The sequence below is a fragment of the Mus pahari genome, chromosome 5 (genome assembly GCF_900095145.1).
Source record: "Mus pahari chromosome 5, PAHARI_EIJ_v1.1, whole genome shotgun sequence".
NCBI classification, from domain to species: Eukaryota; Metazoa; Chordata; class Mammalia; order Rodentia; family Muridae; genus Mus; species Mus pahari.
The window spans coordinates 65,329,392-65,350,625 of record NC_034594.1 but is presented as its reverse complement, the minus strand read 5'-3'; the positions used below and the strand labels follow the sequence as shown (position 1 = coordinate 65,350,625).

Genomic DNA, 21,234 nt, shown 5'->3' with positions numbered 1-21,234 from the left:
AACTCAGAAATCCACCTGCCTCTGCCTCCTGAGTGCTGGGATTAAAGGCGTGCGCCACCACGCCCGGCTTGGGTTTTATTTTCAAGATACAAGTCTTGTTAAGACTTTATTCATTCCATGAACATTACTGAGCCTTTTCCATATAGAGTCCATCATAACAGACATTGGTAGATAAACACCAGGACAGTCTGTCTCCTCTTACAAAGCCTGCTCTTAAATATGCACACACACACACACACACACACACACACACACGGAAATACACAGAAAAATGACAAGTTCGTGTAAGTGTCCTGAGAAAGAGAAGAACATAGAGTATCCTGCCAGTAGTCTTCTGTGAGGCAGGGAGAGTGGGGCAGAGCAGCCAGCGGGAAGAGAGCATAAGTGAGCGGTCACTCAGGGAGAGAGCATAAGTAAGCGGTCACTCGGGGAGAGAGTGGTCACTCGGGGAGAGAGCGTAAGTGAGCGGTCACTCGGGGAGAGAGCGTAAGTGAGCGGTCACTCGGGGAGAGAGCATAATCCCTGACTGCTGAGTGACAGTGAAGTCACAAGCGCATGTAAAGGACTTGGGTTAGAGGCTTGGATGCTAAGTGAGCCTGTTTACAGTCCGAGAACATGGCAGAGTACTTCAGAAACATGAGGCAAAGTCAGATTACCCAAATATGAGTCTCTTGTCTTTTGAAGGTGCTCCTGGTCCCCAGCCTGCAGAAGTCTCTCTCCTCTATTTGGGGGATATGGAGATCTCAGAAGAGGCCACATTGGTGGAACTGAAGTCTCAGGTCAGGCCCCTTCCTGCAGCATACTTTGGTGTTGATATGGCTTCTTCCAGGGAGATATTAATTAATCTATTCTTCTATTTCCTCTTCCCCCAATTACAGTCTATCCTGATATGGCATGTGTTATATGCCATGGTCAGGGGTAAGTACCAACAGGCAGCCCACATTCAACATAGACACTTCTGGTATCTGTTGGTGCTGTTGCCCGGTGGTTTCCACTCACACAGTTCCCACAGGCATGCTGTGCTTGTGTTTGGATTGGTTCTCAGAAGCTTGTGGCTTATGTTCCTTTTGACTCTTTAGGGAAACATGACTTCTTGAATCATTTATAAAGCATTCCCTTTAGCTCTTCATTTATACTGTTTGTACATTGTGATCCACTTGTTAAATGTCATCAGTTCCAAGCAGTGTTGTATGGGTTTTCCTTGGTCAGCAGAGAGCTATCTGTATTAGGATCCTAGCCTGTACATTTTGTTGTCTTGTGTGTTACGTCTCACCATACAGATGGGAAGGCTGGATGACGGATAGCACACTGTGATGGAACAGTATCTTGGTCTGCTAGACTGTGGTGGACATGGCAGTTACTAAAGGGACAGATGCAGGACCTAGTATGACCTGCAATGGCATCTTTTGTGTCCCCAGTGAATAAAATAACCCTACTCAAGAAAGGCTTACGCTCCATTTCCATGAAAACAAATGGGAAGACCTTTTTATTCCTTGAAAGAAAAAAGATGGCCATTTTTAGGTTAAAAAACTGAACAAAGAGCTGGGCGGTGGTGGCACACACCTTTAATCCCAGCACTTGGGAGGCAGAGGCAGGCGGATTTCTAAATTCGAGGCTAGCCTGGTCTACAAAGTGAGTTCCAGGACAGCCAGGGCTACACAGAGAAACCCTGTCTCGAAAAAAAAAAAAAAAAAAACTGAACAAAGGCTGCTTTCTCTACTTCATCCTCAGTATGAAAAGTGCTTAAAGTTACCTGCGCCTATAGAATTAGAGCACACAGTGTGGGCCTCCCTGTTGTAGCCAAAGTCTTAAGTATTTCAAATCCAAAAGTTCTGTCACTGAAGACGTGTGTCCATGTAGATAAGAGCTGAAGATGAACTTTTGCTTTATTTGAGCAGGCTGTGCACGTATGAGTCACACCCATGTAGAATTGGTTAAGTGGCTTTGTAAAAAACATGATTTAGAAGTTTTTCAATTCTAATGTAGTGGCACATGCCTTTAATCCCAACGCTTGGGAGTAGAGGTAGGTGGATCTCTGTGAGTTCAAGACCAGCCTGGTCTATATAATGAGTGCCAGAACAGCCAGGGCTACATAGAGAAATCCTATCTCAAAACAACAAACAACGGTAGTTTTTCAGCCATGAGTGCCAGTACAGTGCTGTAATATACAGTATCCAAGAGGTTGGGCAGGAGAATTATCCAAACTCAATTGCAGAGCAGAATCCTGTCTCAAAATTTAAAAATAATAAAATAGGGTTTTTTAAAACTTGGATTTAAAAATAGAAGGCTCATTTTTCTGGTCTATTTCAGTGGAAAGGAATATAAAAAGAACCAGGATTTTCTTCATTTAAGACAGATACTTCAGTAATGTTTTGACTTTTGAAGACAGGATCTGATGTATCCCAGGCTGCTCTGGAATACAAACATAGCTAAGGATAACCTTGAACTCCTANCCCTCCCGCCTCTACCACCCAAGTGTTGTGGTTATGGGCATGTCCTACCACAGCCAGCTCTCCTGTAGTCTTTTTTTTTTTTTTGGTTTTTTTCGAGACAGGGTTTCTCTGTGTAGCCCTGGCTGTCCTGGAACTCACTCTGTAGACCAGGCTGGCCTCAAACTCAGAAATCCGCCTGCCTCTGCCTCCCGAGTGCTGGAATTAAAGGCGTGCACCACCACGCCCAGCTTCTCCTATAGTCTCTAATAGATTGTTTATTGGCCCTGACACTGAGGTGCTCGTCCCTCGGCGTCAGGTAGTGTTTCATTCAGATGCTCGCAAGTACTTTTAAAACCAGTGGCAATATGTCTCTTTCTTTTCTAGGCCATGGCCTTGCCTTCTGTTTCGAAGCTCGCTGTCCAGTCCATAGCCCTGCTCAGAGTCTGGACAGTGGAGAACAAGCGCCCCAGCAGGCTCTTGCGCACTAACTGGCGGCAGCTCAAGTAAGTGTCTCTGGATTCCTGGTCACCATCCTGCTGCCACTGTAGGAAGTGAGATGGGCCTATGAGGGCCATGAGTCACATTATCCCAGGAAACCCATCCCTAGGAACTTGTCATTGGATAAGCTTCTTGCCAAAGTTAACTCTAGGAGAACATCAGCCTCCACACTAAGATCAGACATAGAGCATTGTGCATTTTCTCTGTGCTCTAGAGACCACATGATCATAACTTAAAGGACTTTAGAGTGATGTAGCAGTTAGAGTGAGCCCTCTGATATTCAGGACACACATGACCAGCTGCTCCTCCTCCAGAAATCTTAATGGGCATGTTTGGGGCATTTGATTTCTTTTGGCAAAAGCAGCCCTAACACATTCTCTCATGTCTGTCTGATTACCAACCAAAAAGCAAGGCAACCAACTGTGGCGAGAGGGCTGTTTGACTGGCATCTGCCCATCTTCAGAGCTGGGCCTTCCTGTGTAGTGAGGAGTCACTGCAGTGTTATACTCTCCTTTTCTGAAAGCCTGCGTGCTTGGCTGCATCATTCAGAAAGCAGTCCTTTTCTTCAGGAAAATACTTGGAATTGGGGCCGGGGCTTGCAGAAAACCTAGTGACTTACTCAGTTGTTCCATTTCAATCCCAGGGAGTACAGACTGGGCCGGAGAGCAGAGCTCTGCCTAGAGCTCCTTCAAAAAGAGGAGGACTTGGGGTAAGAAAGCCTGCTGCACATTCCCTATGGAGTGGTGGTTTTCCTGAAAATATAGTCACCTGATCAGAAGTGTGCTGTTTCCCCTACTCCTGAATTGTCCCACAATTCTGCGTGTGACTGAAGCAGGAGAAGCACCATAAGTTTAAGGTCAGCCTGGGCTATCCAGCAAGAACCTGCCTCAAACAAACAAACTAAATTGTATTCTAGAGATCTGTATGGCTTTCCTATAACTCACTCTGGTGTAACAGCAGTGACTGTTAGTTTTTCTGTCATACCCAAGGCATTACTGAGCACTTGACAACCTGAGGCATTAGCAATACAGGGCATATGATTTAAGGTGCCACCCATCATTCTGTCCCTGCACTGCCTTCTTCCCAGTGTCTGCTGCTGAGACACGTTTTCCCACTGTGTGCTGAGATGGATTTCCAAGTGTCTGTCTCCTGGTCTGGGATATAAATGCCTATGAGAGCAAACACTATGTTCATTTCTTTATTTCTGCACCCCAAGACCTGCAATAGCATCTGTGGTATAGTAATTATAGACTAATGAAGCACCCCCAAATCATCCATAATCAAAGTGTCATGAGTATTTGCTTTCCTTCTCCCCATTGTCATGAGATTGCTCTTACTGTCAGTCAGTTCTGGAAAACATACCCTTCCATCCAGGCCTGACCCTCGGTCAACCCCAGTGGCTTTCTTAGAGCACACGTATAGGCAGGATGATCAGGAATCAACCTGTGTGTACACTTTAGATCTCTTAAATGCTTCATCTCCATAAAAGGTTTCTGGTAGTTTCTGGTCCCATATGCAGAGCTCATGAGTATTGATTTTACCTGCAAACTCACCTTGAATATTTATCATTTAGATGCTTCCTGAATTGGCAGATGAAAACGGGTCATCTTGTTCATGACTTTTCTAGTGCTCTGATTGCTAATAAGACTGTGCCCTTTCCCAGCATACTTATAAATCTGTATGAGCATTGGTTCTGTATATTTTGCATGTTTCTCAAGACATTTCTTAACAGACAATCTGAATGGGTTTGACTCTGGATAATATGCAGAGCTTATGTCGTAAACAGTGGCTTTCACAGTATAGTAGTCTCATGCCCCTTGCCATGCTGCTGCAGGAGCTCTGCTGCAGTCTTGGGGTGGGTCTCCACCTCCATCTGAGTACCATTCAGGAACTGGAGAAGGGTGGGGGAGCTTTGCCCATCACCTCTGCAGCATACATCTTTCCTGTGCTTTTGTCTGCCATCAAATGCTTTGCTCTTCTGTAGGCCCCGAGATGTACTGCTGAGGACACAGCTACGCATCCCTGGTGAGAGAGCCTACTCCCTGGCGACAGACCTGGTATGGGACACCACCAGAGGATGGACTGCTGGCTCCTTGAGGCAGAGAGTGGCTGACTTCTATTCTCTTCCTGTGGAGAAAATTGAAATTGCCAAATATTTTCCTGAAAAGTTTGAATGGCTTCCAATATCTAGCTGGGTAAGTTGGGCTTTCTCTGGAAACCAGGCTCTCTCTGACCGACCTGATGTTAGAACAAAGGTCTTTCACAGTGGCAGAGAGTCCAGAGAAAACTTCAAGTCGAATCTTATTGGTATTTGATGTTCCAATAGAATCAGCAAGTTGCCAAAAGGAAAAAGAAGAAAAACCAAGATACTTTGCAAGGGGGACCATATTACTTGAAAGATGGAGACACTATTGGCATTAAGGTGGGTTAAAAGTGAATTTATCATTTTGAATCAAGAATCAAATATTTCAGAGAGGGGGGCTGGTGAGATGGCTCAGCGGGTAAGAGCACCGACTGCTCTTCTGAAGGCCCTGAGTTCAAATCCCAGCAACCACATGGTGGCTCACAACCATCTATAATGAGATCTGACTCCCTCTTCTGGAGTGTCTGAAGACAGCTACAGTATACTTACATATAATAAATAAATAAATCTTTAAAAAATTTTTTTTTCAGAGAAGCTTACCAGATAGTCTAATCTTACACAAATTGTTTCAGAGGAAAGACCAATAATTCATTGTGTGAGGACAGCAGGTAGACCCTGAGACCAGCACTGTCAAGGACAATAATAAAGAACTTAGCCAACTTGCTTATGACCATTGTCCTTGTTTCTTTTCCTATCATTCTGAAAAGCATCCTGACAAAATCAACGTAAGGGAGAAAAGGTTTATTGCAGATCATGATGTAGTCACGGTGACTGGAGCTTGAGGCACCTTGTCACATGACAACCATAGTCAGGACATAGAGTGATGAGCTGCATGCTTGCTGCTCAGCTCTTCCTCCATTCTGTACAGCCCAGAATCCTGTGTCCAGAGAATGACACCACGCATAGTAAGCAGGTGCCCACCCCAGGTAAGGCAGTCAAGACCATCCCCCACAGGCTGCCTCTACTTTCTGTCAAGTTGGCTGGTAATATGAACCATCACACAAGAAACATAAAAACCTAACTCTTAAGTAAAATACTAGCAAACGGCTCGGCATGGTAGCTTAATCTCAGCACTTAGGAGTTGAAGGCAGGGGGATTCTAAGTTTCAGGCCAGTCTGGGCTTTAATAGCAGAGCTATTTTTATTCATTTGTGTGTGTGGCTGTGAATACCTGTGTATGTAGAGGCCAGTGGAGGATGTTGGGTGTCCCGCTCTAACACCTTCCACTTTATTCTCTCACGGAAGCTGGAAATAGGCTGCTGGCCAGCAAGTCCTGGTGGTCCCCGTTTTCACCCCTTATAACAAAGGCTGCAAGCTTGAGCCACAAGTACTCTTACCTGCTGGGCCATCCTCCCACCCACAGGAAGAATAGAATGGTCTCTACAGAGTTGTCTTATGATCTCCACATGTGTGTTGTAGCATGTGCATGTTATGCATATGCCCCCCACATATATGCATACATACAAATACTGACTAAAAAAAATTTTGTATTTTTTAAAAATCAGTTAAATCAGAGTACCTTCTTTTTCTTTTTAGTTTGGATAGTTTACTATCTGCCTGTTCTAAATGTAGACCAGACTGAAAACCTTGTCTTTATTGTTTTGAAATGTAGAATCTCCTGTTTGATGACAATGATGATTTCAGCACAATCAGAGATGACATTGGAAAGGAAAACCAGAAGCGGCTAGCTCTGGAAAAAAAGAAAAGGTGAGTGTAAGGCCTGGCCGTGGTCCACTCAAGGCCACTAGGGATGCAGGCCTGGCCTATCACTCCCTTTCCAGACACCTCAGCTGATCTTCTGCAGGGCCCTAGTTGTCACCCAGCCGTGTTCCAGGTCAGCTGTCATCTTCATCGCGGTGTAGAGCTGGAACATCGTTCCGCCAGCACTCCCATTTGCATGCTACTGGAATACTGCATCCTCACCAGCCTGCGCTGCTTCCCACTTTCTCCATCTTATTTTATATGCTTAATGTTACTACAGGCTTTCAGACTCAAAAGCCACCAAAGGGGTTCATTGTTGAGTTCACCTTCATAGGGACCAGCATCACTGTCACCTACATATCATTTCAGAGAGCATGCTTGCCCTACATCACTGACAGCCCATCACAAATGGTGGGAGCATGGCACTCTTCTGCCATATGTGAATGAACTTCATAGTGGCTGCTAACACTGATCCTGGGTTATCTGTAAAGCATGTCTCTAAGCATGGCGGCTAGGTCAAAAGCTATGGCTACTGGTATAAATATGCCTTCTGGTAGAAGAGCCAACAAGCCAATAAATATATAGGTGAAAAGCATGAGCAGAAGGGCAGTACAGCAGCTTGTCAGCATACAGGAAATGTTCAGTTCTGCTTACTCATCAATCAAATGTCAATTCAAACCACTACATGTCCATTTAGGATGCTGAAATGACACCACACTGGTGAGAAGACCGTGCCTAGGTCTGTGGCTTTGCTAGCAGGTGTAGAGCTGGAACACCACTTTGGAGGTGCTTTCTACTACTGGGGAACATGCACCTATCACACAGCAATACCCTCACAAACTCACTTTTGGCACCGACACACGAGAAAATGCAGTAGCCTAAGCTCAGCCTTAGCATGAGTCTCATGGGAGCCATCTGAAGAGGGTACTATACATTGTAACTGCCAGACCCAGGAGTCACAGTACCATGATTGTGTTTGTAAGTCACAGTGAAGACTAGTTTGCCAAGTGGTTAGAGAGGTGGTTCTCTGGGGACGGGGACTGAGGGGGCAAAATGGAGCCACCTGAACTGTCACATAGGAGTGTGGGTATGATTTGGGTACACTGAATGTTTTCAGTTTAAAATGTGAGGGAGAAAAAGGTCACTCTGCTGTGAAATGATTGTGCACAGCTGCCTATTAACCGTGTGGAGTCAGGATGTGGGGAACCCCATTCTTACATGAGAGTAAACTGGGGCCTCAGATGGGCAGTTGAAAAACATCTGTCCAACTTGAAAATCCTATTCTACCTTGATCCCTAGTATCTGGAATTCATTTGGGAGCCATTCTAAGTACCTCAACACAGGGGCTGGAGAGATGGCCCTTGTTGCTCTTACAGAGGACCTAACTTCAGTTCCCAGCACACACATGGTGGTTTACAACTATTTATAACCCCTGTTCCAGGGGATCCAGTGCCCTCTTTTCACCTCCACAGGTAGTAAGCATGCAGACAAAATACTCATGCACAAAAATAAATTGTAAATGAACAAAAACCAACTATATAAGCCCCTCAGCCATGATTGTGTATCAGTGATACCCTCTGTCTCCCACAGCCGAGAAGTCCATCGTGCACAGAGCAGCGATGTGTTCTCCAATGCAGCGATGCCCACTAGGTTCCGGGGACCAGAAGCTTCTCTGTCCATCCATGTTGCAAGCTTCAGATAGCCCCTGCAGCAGTATTTCCTGTGCTCCAGATAGAACCGTCCTGCCAGTTCTATGACAGACACCTTGTGGGTTTATGGTGGACAAGCTGGTTGCCTCCACAGCCAGTGATCTCAAGTCTTCAGCTTTGTGACAGGCGAAGGGATGGCACTTCTCAGACCAAGCAAGTGCACCTACCTGGTTACTAGCTCTGTAACACAGCGGCTGCAGAGCCGGCTCAGACCCAGACACTATGCCCGGAATAGACCTTACATGTGGCCTGTGGCCTCTTCCCAGAAAGTATACTTCTGGACAATGGCAAGTTGCTCAAAGAGGACAAATCTGATAGGTAAGCCACAAGATCAGCTACTTACCCACTCTTGAGGTGACCAGCTAGTCATCTAGTTCTGGCACCTTACTGAAGGAAGCTGCAAGGAAGGATGTGTGTCCTGACTTCATTCCCAGTTCCAGCCCTCACTATGCCATGTGCCTCCTCTTGAGCCAAATTCAAAGTAGGACTCTAAGCCATCTGTGCAGGAAAAGCTACGTATGGCACTCACCTGCTGTGTTGTCTACCACCTACACACTCTGGAAGGAGTCAGGACCATCAAAGATGCCTAGCACAACAAACCCAGGCTCCTATTTGTCTTGGGGAAAATGAGGCGTCTTCCTTCTCAGTCAGCACAGGTTGAAGAGATTTGGTATTTATGTACTGTAATTAATGCACTATCAAAACAGCATCTATTACTGAACTAGCAGGTTTAGGCCCTGGGCTGACTTAGCCTGTGACAGACAGTATTCCTAAGAGGAGTTGTCAGGGCATCACTCTCTTATCAGCTCTTACATGTCTCCCTGTAACAGAACTCATGTGCTGTAAGACAAAGAAAGTTACTCTGGCCTGGGCTTCAGCTAGCCCCTGCTGGCTTTTCACATTTCTGGTGCAGCTATGCTGGCTTCTCTGTGAAGCTGAGGCTCAGCTGGTAATCCTGTTCTTCATCTTCCCAACACCATTTGCCAGAGTCAGTGTCATGTTAGGTGACTGCTTCTATTGAAGCACTTGTATTATAAGATGTTGGACTTGGACTAGTTACCTTTTCTGGCCATGTCCTTCTAGCTACACACCAAGGGGTTCTGGGAGACCCAAACAGTAAACATTACTTGACCACAACTGAGCCCTCTGGATACTGGCTACTGTTTCTTGTACTGTAACTGACATAGTTCCTTAGTTTGTCCCCAGCCTCTGGCAATACAGTACTGATGTACCAGCTCAGACACTTTGCTTTCAGGAAGCCAGAGGCTCCCTGATCCTCTTAGTACCTGGAGGAGCCAGAAGACATGCCTCAAGTGCTGGCTGCAGCCCAAGTCTGTTGACAAGCCTATTTGGTTGGTTTCTTGTTTGTTTGTTTGATAGACAAAACAGGGAAAAACACTAAGACCTTATTAAAGAAAAAAAATAAAACATTTTTAAAGTTGCAGTCCTCAACTCTGTCATATACTGCCGACTTGTGCTCTGCTGCTTGAGGAACTTGTATGACTTTTTCTTCAAGCAGCAGAACTTTCTTTTTTCTCTAGACATTCAACAATCATGAGTTATATTAGAAACATTGATTTTGGAAATAAGTATATTTTAGCTTAAAATAAATGTATACTCTTGGGAAAGTGTACTGGAAGAACTGGCTGTTAAGTATTTCTGTTTACAATTCTGGGCATAGGATCTGGCCAGGGCCATGGCAGTAGGGACTTTGAATTTCCTGGCAATCCAAAAGTGGTTTCATAGCTGCTAGCTTCCCTCTAGGTCAGATATAATTATGAGAGACTCAGCAATACCACAACTGCCACACTGCCTGCTGGAGCACTGTAGTTCAGCAAGCTAACCACCAATGTGTGACGATGATTGCCAGCATCCTGAAAGAAGCATGAATGGCAGCTGCCATCCAGAAGTTTTTGTTGTTGCTAGTGACTAACCCAGAGCTACTCTGGCTGAACTGTACATCAGCAGACCCTTGGAATGTAACAGCTCTGTTCTGCATTATAGCCACCAAGTCAGCTATCTTCAGAACCGCTAACAACTGTCAGCACAGAAATGAGGACAGGAATGCTCACTGGAAGATCAAAAACAGGCCTGTTTTATTATACACAGAAGAACTTATTTACAACTCTCTGATGCAGACTATGTACATAACAATACAAGAGGCATCTGCTCCAGATGGTCACTATAAATTAAGATTATAAATATGAGGGGTTTAAGTTAGCCCCACCTGCAGGCACAAAACCTTTACTCCAATTCCTTGGGATCCTTCATTCTATCCCTCTTCAGAACTCTAGAGAACTGCTATGGGGTTGGGAGTCGGGTGTTTGGGGCAGGATGGTGATGGCCAGAACACATCTGCGGAGAGCATGGCCACCTGGCAGGTCCCTCCAGCACTCAGACTGGACCTTTGACTTTTTGTTGACAATAATGATTTCTAACACCCTCACATGAAGCTTTCTCAAGAAGGCCATTGCCCACAGTTGTTTCTCAGGACCCTAGTCACCTAAGTTTCAGCTGGTCTGGCTGGAAAAAGCTCTGTGAATTATCTAAGGTTATCCCTGCTTCCACATTCTGGTCTACATTGACTGCTCAGTGGAAAATAGAATCCCAGGTGGAAAAGTGAAAATTATTTCCCTTCAGGGAGGCAGCAACGCCCACACACAGGTCAGAGATTCTCCCAACCCACAGCTGATACACAGTGGATGGAATTCTAGGCCTGGGGCAGAACGCAGCAGGAACGACACTGTAGGCTCTCTGCATACTCCACTCTGCTCACCAGGGCTCTCAGATCTGTCACCAGGAAAGGGAAGATGAACAAGGAGTCTAGTCTTCAGTACAAACTGCAGGTCAACCTTGTCTCCCAGCTGGAGCTGCTGCAGACTCTACCCAGAGTCCAAATTCAGCACTTCCTTCCCATGTCAGATGGGGAAGCACTGGCAGAGTTCACAGACATCTTTGGTGAGGACCACAGACCAGCAGCTCTCCTGCCAGGGCTGAGCTACAGCCCTTTCCAGCTGTTATACAAGTCCCTGTGGAGGACTGTCTCAAAAGTAGAGAAGGGTAAGTCAGTGGCAGTGAAGGCCAGGGACATCCTCACCGGGGAACTGCCCACAGAATGTAGTCTGGGCCTTGGGGCGCTTTCTGCCCAGCAGATAGTGGCAGGGCAGCAGCAATAGAGGCCTCACAGGCATCTCCTGGGACAACAAACCTCAGCGCAGATGAGAAGCCACCCAAGATGGCCCCAGATGGCCGCCCCTATTCATTCTCCCATGGCATATGTCACTTCCAGCATCAAGGAAGCCTGGTCTCCACAGGAATGCTGAGTTAGTGGCAATCCTTGTCTGCCCCAGACTGGATTGCAGACACCTGTAGCATGCTGAGGAGACGCATGGGCTGTCCACATGCTCACAGCCCAGAGGACAAGAGTGGGGAGAACCAAGTGTCCCGAGACCTGGCCTAAGCAGGAGGACTTTCCTTCTTCCTCACAGACTATAACAAGCCTGGAAACACATCCATGCCACTTTCAGACCAGGAAAGTAAATAAGCTTGTTTTTTAAAACAAAACTTGTGAACAAAGGGGGCAACAGCAGTGGGCTGCCTTTGCGGGGCTGCTGTGAAGAACCACAGAGTGGGGAGCAGGCACAGAGAACATTCTGGTGAGGGCCACTGAGGCCAGACCCAACTCTGCTTCTGAGAGCCAACAGAGGCAGAAGATGGTACTACCCAGTGTGACCATAAAGGACACAGAAAGGAGTGCACAGCACAATCCAAGCATGTGCCCCAGGTAGGAGGGTTCTGCAGGGGTGCCAGGTGCTGGGCGGTCAGGCTTCATTCACCACATTCCCTGTGGCCCACAAGGCAGGTTAGCAAGAGCCGCAAGTGGATGTGACACAGTCTGCCCCCAAATGACTGCAGCTAGGAAAAGTATTCTCTCAAAGGTAGCTGTGTTGGTATGTTCAAGACTCCAAAGCTGTTACCAACGGGCATAGGGCTTCCTGTCTCTAACAAAAGGAATAGCACCATGAGAAAGGCCAGGGGCTGAGTACTGGCAGTGTCCGCCCTGGGCTTCAGTCTCGGGAGGAGCGGAGAATGCAGGCAGAGAATGCAGAGGCTAGGCCTCGGCGGCAGGGGAGCTCCGGCTCAGCTCCTTGATCCCACAAAGGATCCTCTTCATATGGCCCACTTTGGTCACACCAAGGTCCTGCAACAGAGAAGGAAGACGGACAACATGGATATTTGGAAGAGGGCTCAGACCAGAGGCTCTACAAATGGGCTGCCACCAAAAAGCTTTCTCAGTCTCCTTTTCAAGTACAACTTAGGAAAATGACCAATGGATGAAATAGGAAGGAAATCAGCACAAATGTCAGTCATGCAGACACCCAATGCATGGTTCCTGTGTCCTACAAAGACTACTGTTGTGAAGGACAGCCAGCAAAGAACAGAGGCCTGACAGCAAGTGGGTGGCATTGGGAGAGCTACCAGTTAAGTAGGCCCCGGTGGCCGTTTTCTACCTTTGGACACAACCAGAAGCAATGCCCACTCCAAGACAGCTCTGCAAGGCCGCGCAGGCCAGGGCTTGGCTATGTGAGTCAAGTGCAGTGGGTGTAGACCTGACCACACATGCACAGGGATGGGAGGATGAACCACCTGACCCTTGTCCCTGTGAGGTGAAGTGGCAGCAGCTGCCAAGGAGCCAAGTGGTTGCCTGTGAAACCAGCCTTGAGAAAGCAGACTCTTCCATCTTCACTCACTGTGGGCAGTGTGGCCCACCAACTATTAGAACCTATCACCATGGAGCAGTATCCACTAGTTTCTAAAGTTAGGAGGACAGTTCCTTTTGTGGCTAAGAAAATCAAGGCTTCTCCCATCATGTCTGCACCTGGCCTTGCTTATTTGTATCAGGGGGAGTCATCAAGACCTGTGTACCCTGGGGTACACACAAAGGCCCAAGAACAACTGATGACCAGTGATGCTAGAACAGTCAGGGAAGAGGACGTAGTTGAAAAGTGTGTAAAGTGCAGGTGCGGGTTCTAGGAAGACACCTGTGAAGTACCTTGAGGTCCCTCCGCTCCAGGTGCAGGAGCTCAGAGCCCCGGATGTCGTGCCGCGTGAAGATGTCCTTATACTCACAGAGACTGAGGTGCTCCAGCCAGGCAGCAACCTCCTCTGTCCCCCAGAGGTGAACTGTCAGAGACGGAAAAGCACGAGTGCAGTGAATGCCCATAGCCCAGCGCCAAGTAGGCAGCAGCCAGCACCAAGACACCCAGCAGTGCCACCCAAGACATTCCAGCAGTGCCACCCAAGATGTCCCCAAAAGCCAGAACCATCACCCAGCCACAGGCACTGTGCTCCAGCAGTGTAAAGGAGACAAAAGAGCTACCCTCCTGAGGGGCATGCACTGCAGATGTGCTGATTACTACTGTCAGGTGGGTCACTAGCCTTTTGGCTACTTCTGTGTCCCAGAGGAATTAAACAGTACCAAACACAGAGGGAACATCTTTGTGACTAAAGCCAGCATTTCCCTAGCTTCCAGAGGAGTTCACAGCTGGAGCACTACAGGAGATGTGCAGAGACTTAGGCCATGCAGAGTCAGAGCCACCATCATTCACATAAACTCAATTTTAGACAAACATGCAAAGAAAAACTCAAACAGAAGCTGCCCTGAATGGTAGCAAATGCCACACCAATTCCAGCCCTGGCCCCTAAAGGTGCCAGACACAGTACCCAGGGCCAACCACTGAAATACATTTAAAGACCCAATTTACTGATCCAAAGGGGGTAGGGGAATGTTCTTTAGCACCACTTCCCATTGATTCTTCACCCACAATCACAGTGGCCCAGAGGGCCAAGCTTAAGAACCTTGATCAGTGAGTCAATTAAATGGGAATCAGTAGCCTGCCAGAGGAAACAGGCACAGAGAACTCCAGCACAGTCTTGAGTCTAGAGTTTTGTGTCTCCAAGTTTGTCTTGTCATTCTTGTTGTCCTCCCCACTTCCAGCCCCAAATTCAGTGTAGGCAGGTCGGCTCAGTTGCCCATCACTCCACAGTATCCATGGAAGATGCATTCAAGCAAAGCATGACATCAGTCAGTACCCAGACAGAGAGAAAACAAGCAAGGTATGGTCTTAACAGCTATAAGACAGACTAGTATAGCCATGTGACTAGGGATTATAGCACAAGACCAAGGGGAAAAGCCTCAATGCTGAGGAGAAAAGCAGAGACCAGGAGAACTGGGCCTGGATAGCCAGAGAGACACACAGGAGGGGGCAGATACCAGGGCCTCCTAGGTTACTGTGAACTTCTTTGTTCTTATTGTTTTTCTCCTTTTTAAACTTGGTCACAAGGCGGAATTTACCACTACGACTGCGTTTAGTAAGATCCAGCATCACATTCTGTTGGAGAGACTAAAAAAACACAGAGTCAGAAACTCATTGCCAAGGTCTAATCTATAGTCGGGGGTTGGGGATAGGAAGAGGTACTTTGTTAATTAAATTTTTTATACTCTTATTTGTTCTTATACATTTGTATGGGTGCCTGGGAAGTAGTATTATACAAGTAGTTGTGAGTCCTCTGAGTGATGACAACCAAACTCAGGTCCTCTGGAAGGGCAGTTTGTGCTCTTAAACACTAAGCCATCTCTCCAGCCCCAACATCCTTATCCTTAACTTTTACATACTGCTGCCAAAGGTTCCAACAGACTAAGCTGGGCAGAGGTTGTTTCATATCATTTATGTTCTATAACGATGTTAAAGAGGACACTGTCTCCAGTGTTATAGAAGGCCAAGATGACTTTTTCTCTTGGCCCTTTCTGTTCTATCTCTAAGACACCAGAAGCCCAGGGGCAGCCTAGGTTTATCCTTGCCAGATACTTCCCTCTTCTGTCTCCTGCTGTAGGTAGATTCTATCCAGGAACAGTATGCCTGGGTCCCTGTCTAACACTCTCTTAAGTTCCTGTAGATCACACTGAATGGGGACGGGACACACCAACTGAGTTCCTATCACCAATCTCCAAGCTCTTGCCACCTGCTCTTCACCCCAGTCCTGCTGTTTCAGAATCAGTGAAGATCATGGATCACTTTTCATTCCCAACTCTCAATTCCTTCCTCCATTTCTAAATTTCTCCATGCCTCAAAGGCCATTTTAGTAGAGAAGTCTCCAGAAGGCAGACCAGCTAGCTACCTCAATTCCAAAGCCTCAAGGACTGACTATATTGTATACAGGGACCAATGGCATGAGACACTAAACCCTGTAACTATGTACAGGACCCACATACCTCTTCCTCACCAGGCTCCAGGGGCTGGCAAAGCCAGGGAGTGTCTGTCAGCTTCCTGAGCTGCTGGTCCATCTCAATTAGGGCAGCCCTGAGCCGTTCCTTCTGAGGGGGATCCAATTGCTGCTCCAGAGGAAGGGAGAGAGAAACGGAGCTGTTAATAAGCACAGCAAACCTGGGCCAGCCAAGAGGTAGTTAAGGCTTAGACCAAAATCCTTGGTGGCTATAAAAACTTAGCAGAACTGAAGCTAAGGCTTGAGCCCAGAATGTCCTTCCTTGAACAGGTGAGGATGGGTAGACCTCTGCTCTAGCTTAGGGAAACCACATATAGCAAACCTAGTACCTGGCCAGCTGCAGTCCCCCTGGGTTCTGTCACCAAGTGGGCAGGCCATGCTCCTGCACAAGCATTGGAGGCAGCTAGTGCAACATCTGGGCATTCAGGACAGCACCTCTTTGGGGTGGAGAGTGGGATGGTTCTAGTCTGAGGTCTCCAGCAGTGCCCTTCCATGTCATATGCAAGCTAGTAGCCAGCCATCTGAGCAAGCTCCTAGAGCCCAGCAATACCCCTACTCCCATCCAATGAACTAAGGGTTAACTCAGCAGCCAATTTCACATGAGTGGAGTGAAAGTCATGAGTGGAGACAGACCACAGTGCATCACACCCGATGTTACGACTGGCACCTAGCCACACAGACACTGTTGAAGGCATCTTTAACATCTGACAACACCCTGGCTGGCTGAGATGTTGTCAAAGAAATTTGGCCACAACATAATAGCCACACTACATGGTTTTGAGGCCCCTTTCTTCAGGCTTAGGACCCTGGACTGAAAACTGCTACCCTACATGTCTAGCACCCTGGACCTACACCTCACATACAGTCAGAACCCCCCTGTCAGTTATCAACTCACCAGGGCCATCTTCCCAGCCAGCAGCAGCTCTGTCTCACTGCGTAGTGCTCTGATGTTATTTACCATCTCCAGAACAAAGCTGCAGTTCAACCCCTGAGAAGAACAAATGCATCCATATGAAAGGCTATAAAGCTATAAAGGTGAGGACGAGCCAGACCCCATAAGACCAAGTACCTCTGCAGTTCTGGGCTTGCCGTATACTCGCTCCATGGCTTTGGAGCTGGCATTGACAGCATGTGCGAGTTCCTGTTCCATGTCTCTGTGGGACTGTGCTATTTCCCGAATGCTGAAGGAAAGAGGCACATGTCAGGCCTTACACACTGCTTATGAACACACCCAGGGGACATATGCAAAGGGGGTAGTCTGACACACCAGTGGAGATAGTGACCTCTCAGTCACAGCCACAGGCATATCACATCCCAATAGCAACAAATAGTGGACTTTAATGGGAAATCTGATACCAAATCCTAGCTCTTCCAGGGAGAAAAATGTGTAAGATGAAACCTCTCATAAAATGGAAAGCAAACAGCTTTGCTTGCAGGCTGACAGTCAAGAAAGTTGGGGACACAGATGCTGCATCATGCTAAGACATTCTGGAACTTCAAGTGAGACCCACCTTTGACAGAGAAACCTGGTGTGCTGATGAGCTCTGAGCCACATCAGCCTGGTAAGACCAAGAGCTGACCAGGGGAATCTCAGAGAAGCTGGGTGAGGTGGGATAGAGCAGGGCATGCTGGGAGAAAAGCTAGGGAGCAACTTGCACATACTGTGGGAAGCTACTTGTGGCTTTCAGTGACCTAGAAAGCACACCTTCCCAGCAGCCGGGCTTCCTGGGCTACCAGGGATTACAAGGTGGCTGGGCCACAGTCCCTACAATAAAGAGCTAGATAAACATGGCTGCCATGGAAAGGAGCAGAATGGGGTTGCATCAGTATCTGCTGCTTGTCTAGAGACAACAGCATGGAGGCAGAGGTGCCAGAGCCCAAAGGACCAAAGAGAAACTGGCCTGCTAAGCAGCCTGAAGCCTCTGCTCACCAGAACAAGGCAAATAAGTCCAGGACCGACACGCAGAGAACCCATGGCCAAAGCCAAAGAAAAAGCCAAAGGCACTACTGAGAGCGGAGAGAGGCTAAGCTATTGAAAGGACCAGAGGGTCTGGAGAGCCCGAGTGAGCAGGAGGAGCCTACAGTGGCACCCGTGGTCCACAAGAGCAACAGCTCTACAAGCCACTTGTGGACCACGGGTGCCACAAGAAAAAGCCTGTTCATTTTCTTGTATAAATACTAGAGCAGGTGCACACTACTCTCCTCTCCAGAGCGGTCTGTGGCCTTTCTCAGAAACCCAGCATGGGATGTAAAGCTTTAGTGGCTCAGGAAAATCCCTGTGCATCTGTGTCTTCACTGTACAAACCTGAGTAATAACCAAGAAGACTCAGGAAGCAAACTAAGCCAGGGAAGTCAAGCTCAGCCCCCACAGTAAAGCAGAGCCAGCAAACAGGACCAGGCCACAAAGCCTGCAAGGTCTCAAAGAACTCGGCAGAGCCTACCTGTGAATGAGGCCCCCTGCTGCCTGCCCAAACTGATCCATCTGAGTAGCTTCCTCCTCAGACAGGATCTCAGGGTGCAGGGAAAAGGATGGTGGGCGGGACAGCTCACACTTCTGTTTGTCTTCCCAAGACTTCAGGGTGTTTTCGAAGGCCTGAGACATTAGAACCCAGAGTCAGACTTCTTCCTGTGCCCTCCAGAGGGTGAGCACACCGTCTGCCCTCAGCAAGGTAAAAGCTATGTATGGAAAGGATGTTAGTTTAACTGTGTCTTTTGGAACATGTCTCACTATATAACCTTAGCTGGTCTCCTACAGGGCACACCACTATGTCAGCTAATCTCTGTATGGTGAAGAGAAATCCAAGAACAAAGATGAAATCCTTTTGCCTCTTTTATGAATGTACAGGTGAGCCCATGAGTAAGCCACTGGTAACCCAGACCCCACCAGGCCTTGTTGGCGATTGTTCTTACCCTGTCTCTAGTCAGAGTCTGTGCCCTGTTCTTGTGTACTATCCGAATGTACCCAGGTGGCTGGATCCAGGCTTCCCCATCCACCTGCACAGGCACACCTTCATCCCCCAGGATGGAGATCTTCACTGTGCGACACTAAACAGAAGCCATACTGTTATTCCCGTGCCAGGAGACTTAAAGCACCCACAGGTCTTGCTGCTCTGAGTGTCTGTACTCCCACTCCTCACCCACAGCCATTTACTTGGCCCTCCTTTTCTAGCCTCTGCTGCTACCCCCTCTACCCCTACTGTTCCCTCCCCAGACATCTGGGATAGGTAGATCCAGAAGATCTTGGGTGCAGATAAGGATATCAGGCTAAAGGGGTCAAAGAGTCATGGTCCTTGCCAGATGTAAACATCCCTGGGCAGAGCAAAATCTAACAGCAGACGATGAGGCTTCTGCAACTCTTTACAAACATGTGCACAAAAACAAAAAGGTAAACTTTAAACAGCTAACTGTTGGGGACCAAGAGAATGCAATTAGACCCAACAGATCTTATCACCACTGTACTGTATGTATAGTCACTCCTTCCATGCACCCCCAAAGTGGTTGGACCTGTAGCAGCTCTTCAATGCTGTCAGAATTAAAGCCAAGAGTCCTGACCTAACTGCCCTCTCTGGCTAGCCTCAGAGCTGTCTGTCAAGCCCCAGTGGGCTTACTAATTGCCACAGACAGATCCATGTACAAGGTGCACTGCTTCTTGTAGCAGACCAGGCTCATCTGGGCCTTTTCTACCTCAGCAAGACTCAGAGCACTAAATAGGAGACGGAGGCAGAGTGGGGCTGCCTCTAGGTCCTAGTTAGGCATCTCTCTTACTTGGGTCTCTACTATGAGCAAATCCAACCATCTTAGGCCAGACCCTGCCTCTCCAAACAGGGATGAATCCTAGAAGGGGGTGGACTAGACCTATGGAACAGCATGGCCAGTACCTGGGCAATCCGATGATGCTGTAGCTTAATTACACGAGACACAGCCATCTGCATGCTGCCGAACACAGCAACCACTTCCAGAATCTTATCATCGAATGATGGAGCTGCAAAAGTCTGAAAGGGCCAGCATGAAAGCTGTCTGCCTCACTTCCCCAAACGCGTCTCCCTCTTGCTCTGCTTCCTGTTCTGGGGGTTCTGGTGAGACAGACAAGCCCACACCCACACATGGTACAGTGATGGTGGTAAATGTAGTGCAGGGTTGGGTATCTGTTACCCAGAAGCCCATTGCCTGAGACTAGCCCTCAAATGTGCTATTTATTAGACATGAGCCCTCAGGCAAGTTAGTCATGTCCTCCTTCCTTCAGAGGGAGATAACACTGCTTGCTCCTTGGGAGGGGGAGATATATAAAAGGAACGTGCAAACAGATTTCAGGTACTTAGAACAGTGGCCTACAAATATGTCTGCAGTAAGTGCCAGCTGGCTTTTTAAATTACATGCAAACCCTGGTTAAAACCTGTCAATATCTTCCTATGTTCTTGACATAAACTCCAGACTCCTGCCTTTGGCTTCTATTGCCTCAGACAATGCAGGCCCTACAGGTACCCCCTCCTCCATGCACATATTCCACTCTGCAGTTGGGGAACTGTTCTCTATGTACTCTGCCCCTTCTTGCTTCTGAGCTTCCACATCTCCTTTCTTCTGCCAAAACGGGATACTCCCCATCCAGTGCCTGCCAATTTGGCCAATTTAAGTTCCCCTTCAAGTCTCAGCTGCTTCTGATCTTGTGCTAGACCTGCCTTCTAGACACCAGGAAACCTGTTTATCTGGTCCTCCACCGTGCCCACTGTCAGGACCAAAGAGATATCCTATCTAGTCACGCCTCACTGACATTGCTAAGCCCAGCCCACCCACCTCAAACCCCATACGTACATCATCTTCCTTGGTGCCCCCCCAGAAGTTGGTCCCTCCAGCATAGCTGGGAATGTTGAGGACAGCAATTCCTTGAAGACTTGGGAGTGGAATAGGGCGCCCATCACACTGTGCCCCAGAAAGGCAGATAGAGAGAAAAGAGAAATACTCAGTATGTGCCAGTTCTTCCTAGCACCTATGCTGGGGGCCTGGGGCAAGGCAAGGGTTCCTCAGGGATGATCAGGCAAGGATCAGTAGAACTAATCTATAACCAAGGTTGGGAGATCACCCACCAGGCCAGGAGGCTACCACTCACCTCCAGCAGGACCTTTTGTTCCAGGTTCCTGTAAGTTCTGTGCAGCAGCTCTTTGGTGCCAAGGACACCATACCACATCATGTTCTTAGTCCGACTCCTAGAAACAGAAGTGTCACCTTGGACAGGGTGTCTCTTACAATAACCTGAGTTACTGTTATGAAGTTTGGGGACTTGTGTGACCGTGAAAGGCAGCCTGGTTTCTATTCGAGCTAGGTTTGAACCCCAGATACCCAGCAATGACAGAAGGCGTTTGTCTGTCACGCTCCTAGACACCAGGCTCCTTACATGAGGCCTCAGCTCTCCATAATTCTGTGGCCATCAACCTGATCATAGATCACATAGCCTCAAGACTGATCCCCTTGTT

The 21,234-nt window shown here is 47.7% G+C and overlaps 2 protein-coding genes across 4 annotated transcripts in view; one reads left to right on the top strand and one right to left on the bottom strand.

The window, feature by feature from the left end:
- The window catches only part of Usp40 (ubiquitin specific peptidase 40), a 70,087-nt gene extending 59,988 nt beyond the window's left edge, over positions 1–10,099 (top strand). Inside the window, exons 25-31 of the mRNA XM_021198545.2 lie at positions 685–779; positions 2,817–2,935; positions 3,574–3,639; positions 4,915–5,125; positions 5,257–5,352; positions 6,685–6,779; positions 8,364–10,099. Coding sequence (XP_021054204.1) covers positions 685–779; positions 2,817–2,935; positions 3,574–3,639; positions 4,915–5,125; positions 5,257–5,352; positions 6,685–6,779; positions 8,364–8,475 — 794 coding nt within the window. The 3' untranslated portion in view covers positions 8,476–10,099. The remainder of the gene's footprint in view (positions 1–684; positions 780–2,816; positions 2,936–3,573; positions 3,640–4,914; positions 5,126–5,256; positions 5,353–6,684; positions 6,780–8,363) is intronic.
- Positions 10,100–10,550: 451 nt separating this feature from the next.
- Positions 10,551–21,234, bottom strand: part of Dgkd (diacylglycerol kinase delta) — a 92,337-nt gene continuing 81,653 nt past the window's right edge. For all 3 annotated transcript variants that reach the window (XM_021198877.1, XM_029539060.1, XM_029539059.1), the window contains 11 exons: positions 20,871–20,967; positions 20,576–20,683; positions 19,645–19,758; positions 18,677–18,811; positions 18,208–18,359; positions 16,836–16,947; positions 16,662–16,754; positions 15,756–15,875; positions 14,757–14,886; positions 13,536–13,666; positions 10,551–12,683 (listed from right to left, as the gene is read on the bottom strand). In XM_021198877.1, coding sequence (XP_021054536.1) covers positions 12,594–12,683; positions 13,536–13,666; positions 14,757–14,886; positions 15,756–15,875; positions 16,662–16,754; positions 16,836–16,947; positions 18,208–18,359; positions 18,677–18,811; positions 19,645–19,758; positions 20,576–20,683; positions 20,871–20,967 — 1,282 coding nt within the window. In that variant the 3' untranslated portion in view covers positions 10,551–12,593. The remainder of the gene's footprint in view (positions 12,684–13,535; positions 13,667–14,756; positions 14,887–15,755; positions 15,876–16,661; positions 16,755–16,835; positions 16,948–18,207; positions 18,360–18,676; positions 18,812–19,644; positions 19,759–20,575; positions 20,684–20,870; positions 20,968–21,234) is intronic.